Below are 13209 nucleotides of genomic sequence, written 5' to 3' on the forward strand. Positions count from 1 at the left end.
GGCTACAATTTTCCATTTACATTATTTGTAAAACTTTTACATAGAAAAACGTTCCCATAACAAAGATCAGTTTCTTGGCTAAATGCAATAGAGATGGAATGTGAATTTACTTAAGAGTTGAAAAGTTAATCTAATTATTAGGAATTTGGGGCAATACTTTAATGGATGATCATGCCACTACCTAGGTATTTTAGTATTGTGCCATATCAATTAATTAGCCAACAGTGACCATTCTGGTTTGAACCTAACTTCAGTTATCCATTCTTTAATGTACAAGTGTACCCACCTTTAATACTACAGCTGTTATATTTTCAACATTTCCTTTCCAGGCCAGGCACGGTGGCTCACGCCTGTAATCCCAATACTTTGGGAGGCCGAGGTGGGTGGATCACGAGGTCAGGAGTTCAAGATCAGCCTGACCAACATGGTGAAACTCCGTATCTACTAAAAATAAAATTAAAAAAAAAAAAAAAGCCAGGCATAGTGACGCATGCCTGTAATCCCAGCCACTCAGGAGGCTGAGGCAGGAGAACTGCTTGAATCCAGCAGGCAGAGGTTGCAGTGAGCCATGATTGCACCATTGCACTCCAGTCTGGGAGACAGAGCGAGACTCCGTCTCAAGAAATCAAAACAAAACAAAAAAACAAACAAAAACCCTCAAGAAACATTTCTTTTCCATAGAATATATTGTACCTTGTGGTCCTTATACTCTACCTTCCACCTTCCTCCCGCTGTCATGTAGATTTATCTTACAGTACTCCTAAAGCTGTGTCTGTCAAAGTGTAGTTCTTAGATCACCTGCATCACAATCACCTGGGGGTGGTGAAAGTGCTTATTAAAATATAGAGTAGAGGGCCCACCTCAGACTGACTAAATTGAATCACTTGGATAAAGATCCAAGAATTTGCATTTTAACAAATACCTCAGACCTTTCTAAAACAGGTTCTTACGAATGCAGATTCTTAAAGAATCATCCTCCTAAAGTCTTCAAATCATTTGGGCAAAAGTAAAGAAATATACAAGGGTAATGAAAAGAACTGAACTGCCAATCATGGATATAAACCCACCTGTAAAAGTGCTGCAATAGTACCAAATGAATGCCACAGCATGGGTGCAAGGTCAGGAACAGACTCTCGCTTCTTACTTAGCTCCAGCAAAGCATTCTCCCTTGTCTCAGGACTGGACAGCTCATTGATCCACTGATAGATCTTTTCTCTATCCACTTGTGCCAGTGCAGTAGGCACAGGCTTCAGATGAAGACAAGAAAGTAAATATGAGTTTATTAGAGTCAAACCAAGTCTTACCCTGCAACAGAGTTTTAGAGGAAATATATTTTCCATGAATACCAGGGGAGCTTTTCTAAATATATACATTTGATGTCAACTATTCAATCTCTTTGGCAGTTACGGATGAAAATCTAAAATGCACACATACCCTTTAATAATTCCATGTTTAAGAATTTATCCTGTAGGTATAATTGGGCTGTGCTAAAGACATACCAGGATGTTTACTGTTTCACTGTTTTAAAAGCAGAAAACTGGCCAGGTGCGGTGGCACACACCTGTAATCCCAGCGTTTTGGGAGGCCATGGTGGGTGGATCACTTGAGGTCAGGAGTTTGAGACCAGCCTGGCCAACATGGCGAAACCCCGTCTCTACTAAAAATACAAAAATTAGCTGGGTGTGGTGATGGGCGCCTGTAATCCCAGCTACTCAGGAGGCTGAGACAGGAGAATTGCTTGAACTTGGGAGGTGGAGGTTGTAGTGACCCGAGATACGGCCACTGAACTCCAACCTGGATGACAGAGCAAGACTGTGTTGCCAAAAAAAAAAAAAAAAAAAAAAAAAAGCAAAAGCAAAAGTCAGGTGTGGTGGTGCATGCCTGTAGTCCTAGCTACTCAGGAGGCTGAGGCACTAGAGTTGCTTGAGGTGGAAGTTATAGTGAGCTGAGACTGCACCACTGCATTCCAGCTTGGGCGACAGAGTGAGACTCTGTCTCAATAAATACATAAATAAACGCAGAAAACTGGGCTAGGCGTGGTGGCTCACGCCTGTAATCCCAGCACTTTGGGAGGCCGAGACGGGTGGATCATGAGGTCAGGAGATGGAGACCATCCTGGCTAACACGATGAAACCCCATCTCTACTAAAAATACAAAAAGTTAGCCAAGCGTGGTGGTGTGCGCTTGTAGTCTCAGCTACTCAGGAGGCTGAGGCAGGAGAATGGCGTGAACCTGGGAGGCGGAGCTTGTAGTGAGCTGAGATCACGCCACTGCATTCCAGCCTGGGCAACAGTGCGAGACTCCATCTCAAAAAAAAAAAAAAAAAAAAAGGCAGAAAACTAACAAGTATCTCTCAATAAGAGACTGGTTAAATATTAGTGCAGCTTTATAATGTGATACTATGTAGTCCTTTAAAAAAAGGAGCAGCTCTCTATATACTGAATATTGATACTAAGTAAAAACAAAAAAGGGTTACAGAACAGCATATAAAATGTTTCCATTAATACATATATAAAAATAAAAAAAAATTCTTACATATTTACATATAACATTTCTAGAAGGACACATAAAAAACTGTTAACTGTAGTTACCTCTAAGGTTGGGGATTTATAGGGAGACTTACTTTTCATTGTTTACACTAAAACCTTTTGCATAAACTTTTTTTTTTTTTTAAAAAAACATATACATATAATAGTTTTTGAGAGAAAAAAAATTATGTCTTCCCATTACTGGTCCCTCCCCAGTGATTCTGACATCTCCCCTCAACTGAGCAGAAAATCTGTAATTTGGAAAAGCTCTCCCTCTTAATGATTCTGCAATATATTATCTAACTACATCCCTTTGAGAACCATTCATTACTTACTCATGTAGGAAATACAGACTTAACAGGCATGCTTTCATTATTATGCTAAAGACTCACAATACTCCCCCCAAATCTGAATATTTTATTATTCTCTACAGTCATCAAATATCTTTGTGATCTTGGTTAAGTTCCTTAATTATTCTTATCTGGAAAACAAGATGGGAGACTAGAAAAACGATAATGGCTACCCCTAAGCTTTAAACTGCTAACACATTCCTGGTGATTTCTATCTCTATGCCCAATATGTTCTCAGGTAATTGCCCCCAACCATGAGAAATAAAAGAGGAGGTGCGGAAAAGCTATCTACACTTGCAGATGAGATCACTAATGTTCAGAGGAATTAACTCACTCAATTTAACCAGGTATGAAGTTGCATATTCCTGTACTTTTTTGAACTATAATACAGTTTCTCACAGTACTTGCAAGTTCCCAATAGACCTTAGCATGACAGAATGATGACCTACCCATTGTACAGATGTAAAGACAAAGAACAAAAAGAACTGCCTTTGTTGAAGAACAGAATTAAGCATAAAATAGACTTTGAGGTGGATTCAAACTTACTCTATCCAACCTGAATAATGGCCTTTTAAAAATGGAAGCTTGATTATAAGCTCTTAGCTTCATGTTTATTATTTCACTAGCCTGACAGAAAGAACCACAAGGTGTTCTGCTAAATAGACTGAAATACAATGCAGCTTAAGCTTTCTTTGAGTGCCTTACAGTAATCTGCTAAAAGCTGTTTTGTAACTCCCTTCAGGGATGGCCCTCAAGGAATCAATCATAAGCTCTTAGAGCAACAATATGATAGAAGGAATCTGGTAGCTTTTTTCCTCCTTTCCCCACAGCAAAAGCAGTGTGGTTCAGGCACTTGCCCTTTCTAGGCAGCCACAAACAGGCCCTCAACTTAAAAACTATTTTTGGAAATGTAATTCCTACCTGAAGATAGGGTATGTGTTTATTTAGAATATTACATCACCTTAGACGCTCAGCAGGAACACAAGATAAAATTTTAGCATTAGGTTTCCTGCCCAGTCTCTCGGATGACCCCACAATCCAGTAAATAAAGGGGGCCTCACAGACACTGGTCTGGCAATACAGTACCTATCCTGATTAATCAGTACCCATTCCTGTCGACCTTTCCCAAAGTCTTGTCATACAGATACCACCATCAGTAAACTCCATCACCCCTACTAGAGCCAGTCTGACTTGCAGTTGGCATCTTATACCCCATCTTTGCCCTCGTAACCACTGGTTTGCATACCATGACTCCTGAACACCAGGCCCCATCCCCATATATTCTCTTTCTGGAGCTGGCCTGATGCCTGCAGAGAAGATGGCACTGCTGGCAGTAGTGTGGGCACTCTTAAAGGCCAATGCCTGGTGCGTACATGGGTTCCTAAAGCCATGGACACCTGCTGCTAGCAATACTCTAATTTGTGAGATTATTTGTGGGGGCTGCAGCCTCCATGTGCTTTTGATTCTAAGAGAGCTAGAACCATGTCAGGTGGGTGGTAATGTGGCCCCCATGGGCACTAGCTTGGTGTTATGGGTTCTGCTGTCATTCTAGCCAAAAGGAGGGCAGTTTGGTGCCGGGAAATATCTAGGGTAGGGATCCTCCTTTTCATCATCCCTGTTGAATTTCACCCCCAATTTAATAGCAGTAGTAAGTTACACCAACTGAATACCCACCTGTCATGGGATGAATACAATTTTTTTAAAATAAAAATGAGAGCTTAAAACATACAGGGCTTACTCTGCCAGGCACTGTCCTAAATACTTATAATACTTATCAGCACTCTCATTTTATAGATAAGGAAAATCTGAGGCACAGAGAAGTTATTTAAAATTTAAATGGCAAGCTAGGATTTGTACCCAGGTGGCACAGGGTGTGGCACAGTGTGTGCCACCCAGTGTGGCAACAGGGCCCACACTTTTCACTGCTTTGCTAATACTGCTTCTCATCTGCCTGAAAGATGAAATCTGATCTAAAGATGACTTTTTTTTTTTTTTTTCCCTGAGATGGAGCCTCGCTCTCTCTCTCAGGCTGGAGTGCAGTGGTGTGATCTCAGCTTACTGCAACCTCCGCCTTCCAGGTTCAAGCGATTCTTCTGCCTCAGCCTCCCCAGTAGCTGGGACTACAGGCATGAGCCACCATGTCTGGCTAATTTTTGTATGTTTAGTAGAGTTGGGATCTCACCATGTTGGCCAGGCTGATCTCAAACTCCTGACCTCAAGTGATCTGCCTGCCTTGGCCTCCCAAAGTGCTGGAATTACAAGTGTAAGCCACTGTGCTCAGCCTAAAAATGACTTTCTAATAAATTATATTACTTGACCTAGACAATATAGTTAATACGTAAAAATCTCAGACAATAAGTAAAATGTTATTGGTGGTAGTTCAACAAAATCTGAAAGAACACTCAGTACCATGAACAGAGCATTGATGTTAGGAGAAATTCTCTACTTACTGAGATTACAAAGCACTTAATAGGTGTTGTTTTCAGAGAGAAGTCAGTGCAATAGTTTGACATAGTTTCCTATGTCACATTATGGATCAGATAGGGCATAATTTACTTAGTGAGAATCATCAATACACACACACAGACATACAACAAGCAATTTTGTAACACACATATAGGAATTTCATTGTTTCGGAGAATAAAAAGGAAAACATTCTTATATTTTGAGTTATATATTAATCTATATAACCAGATGACTGGTAAAATATTTTGGACGTCATCCCTAAATAAAACACCAAAACTCAAAATGTATCTACTCTTCTTCCATATCCCAAGAGTTATTTAGGCCCATCTTTCACAAAAAAGAATCTGTAATTGACATCTTTTTAAAAGGAGGTGGGCAATAGAATAAGGGGTATGGCAGGCGAGGGAAGAGAAAGTTCTGTTGTACTCTCCTTTTTTAAAAACATGGTTTCATTTAATGATCACAACAAGGTAGTTATTAACCTCATTTAACAACCGATGAAACCACAGGCAGACAACAGGCAGATTTACTCCTCATGCCACTCTGTAATGATCACCTCTAAAGATTCCTAGTTCAGATGCTACAACTCTTTGAACTTTTAATTCACTAATACATTTCTAGGGCTGTGGCTGACATGGAACTCAATCTAGCAGCACACATTGCTCACTGACAGGCAAGCAAATTCATCTATGACTTCCCTACTGGAGATTACTTTATTTGAAGCATTAACAATAATTGCAGGATACCAACCAAGAGAGCAGAGGTTAACATTTTTTGAGGCACAGACCCTTTAAGAATCAAATGAAGGCCAGGCGTGGTGGCTCACGCCTGTAATCCCAGCACTTTGTTTGGTTTGCTGAGGCGGGCGGATCATGAGGTCAGGAGTTCGAGACCATCCTGGCTAACACGGCGAAACCTCGTCTCTACTAAAACTACAAAAAAATTAGCCAGGTGTGGTGGCGGGCGCCTGTAGTCCCAGCTACTAGGGAGGCTGAGGCAGAATGGTGTAAATCTGGGAGGTGGACGGAGCTTGCAGTGAGCCGAGATCACGCCACTGCACTCTAGCCTGAGCGACAGAGTGAGACTCTGTCTCACGAAAAAAAAAAAAAATCAAATCAAATGAAAATTGTGGATCCTTTCCTCAGAAAAATACACAACTGCAAAACCACAAAAACCTACACATAATTTTAGGGAGTTCACAGAGTTCCTGCAATGCATCCGTGTACCCAGGATTAAGAATCTGTTTATCAAACTGAAGAATAGGAAAGACCTCAATTTGCAAGTAACTACATGAGTATATAATTGGAACACACACTGGCGTGGGAGCCTGAAGTGGCTTCAAAATCCAGTTTTGCTTTTTCTAGAATTGTGTGACCTAGGATAAGTCACTTAACTTTCCAAACCTCAATTTTCTCATTGTTAAAGTGAAGGAACTATATTAGATAATTTCCAGTCTCAGGCAGCCATAAAATCTTAGAAATTACTTAGTTCTTAGTTGTGAGAGTCTAATCTAAGCAACTCTTTTTTTAAAAAATAAAGTTTGATGTATAATTTGCATACAATAAAACCGAACTCATTTTAACTGTATATACTTCAATAGATTTTCGAGAAATTTATACACCTAAGTAACCGTTACCATAATGAAGATATAGATCCATTCGCCCTAAAGAGTTCTCTAATGCCCTTTTCAGTAAACCCCTTACTCAGCCTGAAGCAATCATGGTTGTTTTCTGCTACTATAGATTAGGTCTGCTTTTTCCAGAAATTATTAATAGGCAGTAACATTTATTGAGCATACCATGTGTCAGGCACTGTGGATTACATCATTTTATTCTCAAAATTCTAAGAGGAAATAGGTTAACAGAGGTTTAACATGCTCAAGGTCACACAGCCAGTATACAGCAGAATGAGACTGAAACTCTACTCTCTAGAATCGATGAGTTCTACCTGGTCTAAAGGATAGAAAGCACAAATACTCCTCCAAGTTGAAGAAATTACTCTTAAGAACCCAACAAAACTTTTTAAAATTTAATATTCCCTTAGCACAGAACTCATTAACAGCTGGATCTGGATACACAGTGAGCTCAATTACATAGCTGGACACATAGAATCATCATGAGAAGTCTGATTTAGATTATGAGTTATCACCCTTAACACTTCCAAGAATAGAAAAAAGCTCTATTGTACATTACCGTAGATTATTAATTGTAACCTGCTAGAGTCAACAGTCCTGGCCAGGCACAGAGATAGGTTCACACCTGTAATCCCAGGCCGAGGTTGGTGGATCACTTGCGGTCAGGGGTTCGAGACCAGCCATGGTCAAAACAGTGAAACCCTGTCCCTACTAAAAATACAAAAATTAGCCTGCTGTGGTGATGTGTGCCTGTAATCCCAGCTACTCGGGAGGCTGAGGTGGGAGAATCGACTGAACCCAGAAGGTGGAGGTTGCAGTGAGCCAAGATCATGCCACTGCACTCCAGCCTGGTTAACAAAGCAAGACCCTGTCTCAAAAACATAAAATAAAATAAAAAAAATAAAGTCAACAGTCCTGTTCTTTTAATGAGTGTGTTAAAAAACTATTATATTGGCCGGGCGCGGTGGCTCAAGCCTATAATCCCAGCACTTTGGGAGGCCGAGACGGGAGGATCACGAGGTCAGGAGATTGAGACCATCCTGGCTAACAAGGTGAAACCCCGTTTCTACTAAAAAATACAAAAAAAAAAAAAAAAAAAATAGCCAGGCGAGGTGGCGGGCCCCTGTAGTCCCAGCTACTTGGGAGGCTGAGGCAGGAGAATGGTGTAAACCTGGGAGGCGGAGCTTGCAGTGAGCTGAGATCCGGCCACTGCACTCCAGCCTGGGCGACAGAGCGAGACTCGGTCTCAAAAAAAAAAAAAAAAACAACTATTATATTATCAAAATTTAGTAACTCTCCCTCCTTTTCTGTTTAATGATTTGTATATGGAAAATGTATTTCAAATGACACCTTTTTTTCTCTCAAGAAAGCTTAACGCACAGATAAAACATTTACCAAAGCAAGTTAGCAATGGTTAATTCCAAGTGTCACAAACACAGTGTACTGACAGTTTAAGTTGGTCTTCTGTTTCTGAAAGATCTTAACACACAATGTGAAAAGTATAAAGATGTTTATAAGTTATTTTAAATAAAACACATTGACATTTATCTATAAATGGTAAAGAAAAAGATTTCCTTCTCTGAGTAAACTAAAAAATTGATATTGATGGTTTCTTAAACAGAAAATAGCCAAATTATCAATGTAACTTTATGTTTAAGGGCCAAAATAGCTGTTTATTTTCCTGCCAATAAATAAAGAATGGAATCAGACTGAAATAGAGATTATTTTCCCAAGTCTGGAGATCAACGTGTAGATTTGGGTGTCAGCACGGTATTCCAAGAAAATGAACTTTCTAATAGTGCTGGAAGTACTAAATTAGCTTACCTTCATAATTTTATAAGAGCCAGAATGTATCTTATTTTATTTTATTTATTTATTTATTTAAGACGGAATTTCGCTCTTGTTGCCCAGGCTGGAGTACAATGGTGTGATCTCAGCTCACTGCAACCTGTACCTCCCAGGTTCAAGCAATTGTCCTGCCTCAGCCTCCCAAGTAGCTGGGATTACAGGTGCATGCCACGACACCACGCTAATTTTTGTATTTTCAGCAGAGACAGGTTTCACCACGATGGCCAGGCTGCTCTCGAACTCCTGACCTCATGATCCACCTGCCTTGGCCTCCCAAAGTGCTGGGATGACAGGCATGAGCCACCGTGCCCAGCCCAGAATGTATTTTTTCAAAATAACTTTTCAAAAATGAAAGTGAGTAAGCAAAGGTAAGTTAGGCAATTTGCCTAAAGCTTCATCAGGAGACTCGGGAGGAGAAAGTGAATTAGATCCTTTAAAGTGCAGTGTTTTTTCTACTTGCCAAAGAGGAAGGCATCTGGGAGTCCATGACAGCTTCAATAAAAAGATGTAAAATAACTAATGATGCTGCTGGTTAGGTGGAAAGTGAGAGAAAGACAAGTGTTTGGGGATGCTAGAATTGTCGGTGGAAATCAGAGGGAAATTAAAAACAAAACAAAAACACATCGCCTTAAAGGCTTACCTCTGGTTCTTTTACAAGCATAATATCCATTACAGAATACCTATGGCATGCAAAGATTGTAGTTTTTTTTTTCCCCTTTGAGATGGGGTCTCACTATGTTGCCTAGGCTGAAGTGCAGTAGCACGATCATGGCTCACTGCAGCCTGGAAAATTTTCAAACATATTTTGTAGAGATAGGTTCCTATTGTGTTGCCAAGGCTGGTCTTGAACTCCTGGCCTCAAGTGATCCTCCTGCCTTGGCCTCCCAAAGTGCTGGGATTATAGGTGTGAGCCTTTAATTTGGGAATTCCCAAAGCTGAAGTCTGAGAACAAGTCACATATCAGTGAGTGAACCTAGCCAACCACTGAGCATTTTGTTATTCTTTCTTTTTTTTTTTCTTTCAAAGATGGAGTCTTGCTCGTCTCCCAGGCTGGAGTGCAATGGCGTGATTTTGGCTCACTGCAACCTCTGCATCCTGGGTTCAAGCAATTCTCCTGCCTCAGCCTCCTGAGTAGCTGGGATTACAGGCGCCCGCCACCATGCCCAACTAATTTTTTTATTTTTAGTAGAGACGAAGTTTCACCATGTTGGCCAGGCTGGTCTCCAACTCCTGACCTCAGGTGATCCACCCGCCTTGGCCTCCCAAAGTGCTGGGATTATAGGCGTGAGCCACAGTGCCTGGCCGCATTCTGTTATTCTTATTTAATCTTTAGAATAATCCTGTGTGGTATTTCTGTCCTTATTTATCAGAGGAGAGAAAAAAAGAAATTATGCTCAATGGTGGCAGTAACGAATATATGAAGATGTTAGGATGTATTCCATCAAGAATGACAACAGCAAGGCCGGGCGCAGTGGCTCATGCCTGTAATCCCAGCACTTTGGGAGGCTGAGGCGGGCAGATCACCTGAGGTCAGGAGTTCGAGACCACGCTGACCAACATGAAGAAACCCCGTCTCTACTAAAAATACAAAATAAATAAATAAATAAATAAAAGAAAAATTAGCCGGGTGTGGTGGCTAATGCCTGTATAATCCCAGCTAGTTGGGAGGTTGAGGCAGGAGAATCGCTTGAACCCGGGAGGCGGAGGTTGCTGTGAGTTCAGATCTTGCTATTGCACTCCAGCCTGGGCAATAAGAGTGAAACTCCGTCTCAAAAAAAAAAAAAAGAATTACAGCAGCCTACTACACTAAACATTTCTAGCATACTACTACTCAAGAGTCAAAATTTAAGATACTTCCCATACTATCTCAAGTTTTCCTTCTACTGAATAATATCCTGCATTTACATGTGACTACATTCTCTCTCTCTCTCTTTAATAGACAAGGTCTTGCTATGTTGCTCAGGCTGGAGTCCAGTGGCCACTCACAGGTACCTTCATAGCACACAGTAGCCTGGGACTCCTGGGCTGAAGTGATCCTCCCTCCTTAGCCTCCCAAGTAGCTGGGACTATGGGCACACACCACCTGACTTACATTCTCATTTGGCAGTACTTTGTATCTCCCTAGCTGAAATGATGATTTACCTACTATTTAAAAAAAAGAGATAAAGGCACAGATACACACTTTCATTGTTAGGCAGAAAGTAAGCATCTTCTGAAGTGGCTTTGATTATTCTGGGGACTGTTGCATGCATTAATTATGCTTCTCAAATTCCAGTGAGTGATAGGTATCATTACTTTCCCTTTACCCAGATCAGAATAGTGCAGTTTGGTTCAATGGAAGACATGAAGAATTGAGAATGAGGTGGCTCAACTTTTTACGTTTTAGTTTCCTCACTAGCTAAATATATCCTAGTGAATGAGTGGTATCAAGGAATTTGTCAGAGTTGCTATGAGGTCCAAATATCATAAGCGAAAGTGCATCTAAAAGTTCAAATTTTAAAATTAATGTAAGGCATTGAAAATTTGAAGAAACATGTATTGAGCACTTATTATAAGTAATGTACCACAGCTTTAATGGTTGTTTAAAAGATGCCTTAGGGAGCGACAGAAAATAAAAGGAATAGCTACAGAGCTTGGGAAGGCACAGGGAAAAGAGTGGCTCAGTATCAAAGATAAAATTCTGGAGAAGACACAATCAGATTTTGAGAGATGGACAAGTCAACCTTAGAAATAATTTCCCTTATTGGGGCCGGGCGCGGTGGCTCAAGCTTGTAATCTCAGCACTTTGGGAGGCCGAGACGGGCGGATCACGAGGTCAGGAGATTGAGACCATCCTGGCTAACACGGCGAAACCCCGTCTCTACTCAAAAATACAAAAAAACTAGCCGGGCGAGGTGGTGGACGCCTGTAGTCTCAGCCACTCGGGAGGCTGAGGCAGGAGAATGGCGTAAACCGGGGAGGCGGAGCTTGCAGTGAGCCGAGATCCGGCCACTGCATTCCAGCCTGGGCCACAGAGCGAGACTCCGTCTCAAAAAAAAGTCTTTCCCTTAATAGCACACTCATCTTTCAACTTGCGTTTCCCCACATTACATATATAATTTGGGAGAAGGAACAAAAAAGCTAGGGGAATTGCAGTGACCTAATTGAGATATAAAAGATACTCTCTACATTTAATAGCTATAAACACTTAGAAACATTATGATAGGAGGCAGAGATACCAACAGCACTGGAAATGACGATGGAGATCAAATTTCAAAAAGCAGTTTTCTATAGCTTAGTCACACTTGGCTCAATTTTTCACTTTTTGTACTTAAAGGCATGGCAATTTTTGGTGCTTTATTTAGTAATTACGTCATTTTGCCTGATAATACAATTTCAGTACATCACTTTCCTTAAATCATTTCCCTTTGGTTAAACAGAAAAAGCAGAATTGGTCTTCGGGCAGGTGTGCTCAAATCAAATGATCTCCTTTCACCATCATGGCTATGTTCTTTCACTGGTCACTTTCCCTTCAATATTCTTTCATGCAGCAAAGTATCTCAGTCTTTATCTTGTACTAGGAACTGCCCTGGCACCGGGGAAACCATGTCAACAGGGCCCACATGATCCCTGTCCCTGCCTTCAAGGAGACAGACAACAAATAAGCGAATACAATAATTACACAGGGATCAGGGCTGTAAAGGCTACTCTACTCAAGTTAGAAGCTGCGGAACTAATTTGAAGAGGATAGTCAGGGAAGGCCACTCTGAGACAGATTTAGGCAGAGGCCTGAAGAAAGACGGATTTGGATAAACAGTTTAAGGAGAGGAAGGAGAGTTCAAGGAAGAGGTACCAATTACACTCATGCTGTGTGTGTAAAGGAGGAGGGATAAAAAGAACATTCACTCTAGTCATAGAGACCACAAAGTGCATGTTGGAGAAGAAAAGCGCGTTGCATTGGGTTAGGTGGCCAGTGTAGCTGAAGCTTGAGGAGGAGACATAAACCGAGATAATAAACGTGGGTTAAGGACCACATCATACAGGGCCTTTGTAGGCTATAGCAAGGAGTCTAGATTTTATTTAAATGCCAAGAGAAGTAGGATTACTTCAGACAGCTGAATTACACTTTCTTTTCTGTTAAAAGATCACGCGGGTAAAACGAGATGTGTCGAGGAAAGTTTTAAACGCAGAGAACCTAAGTGAGATGCAAAAATTACGCACTTCTTCGGGCCTCAGGTTTTCCATAAGTAAAGCAAGTGGTTTGAACTAGAAGCCATTTCCTTCCCGCTGCGACGCGGTGGGTTCTGAGAGCGCGAGCCGCGTCAGATTGACCATGGAATTCCCCTCATCGACGCTGGCGCCCAGAACACAACTGGCGCCCTGAAACTGTTGGTCAGCGCAATAA

At 41.1% G+C, this 13209-nt stretch overlaps 1 protein-coding gene across 3 annotated transcripts in view; it reads right to left on the bottom strand.

Annotated features, from left to right (window-relative positions):
• CNOT9 (CCR4-NOT transcription complex subunit 9) overlaps positions 1–13209 on the bottom strand; it is a 30275-nt gene that overhangs the window by 16369 nt on the left and 697 nt on the right. For 2 of the 3 annotated variants that reach the window (XM_033230258.1, XM_033230259.1), the window contains exon 2: positions 1068–1247. The exons of the other annotated variant lie outside the window; for it this stretch is intronic. In XM_033230258.1, the coding sequence (XP_033086149.1) occupies positions 1068–1247 (180 nt within the window). The remainder of the gene's footprint in view (positions 1–1067; positions 1248–13209) is intronic. 3 annotated transcript variants of the gene reach the window in all.

Source organism: Trachypithecus francoisi, unplaced genomic scaffold, assembly GCF_009764315.1.
Source record: "Trachypithecus francoisi isolate TF-2019V2 unplaced genomic scaffold, Tfra_2.0 Lachesis_group13, whole genome shotgun sequence".
In the NCBI taxonomy this organism is placed as follows: Eukaryota; Metazoa; Chordata; class Mammalia; order Primates; family Cercopithecidae; genus Trachypithecus; species Trachypithecus francoisi.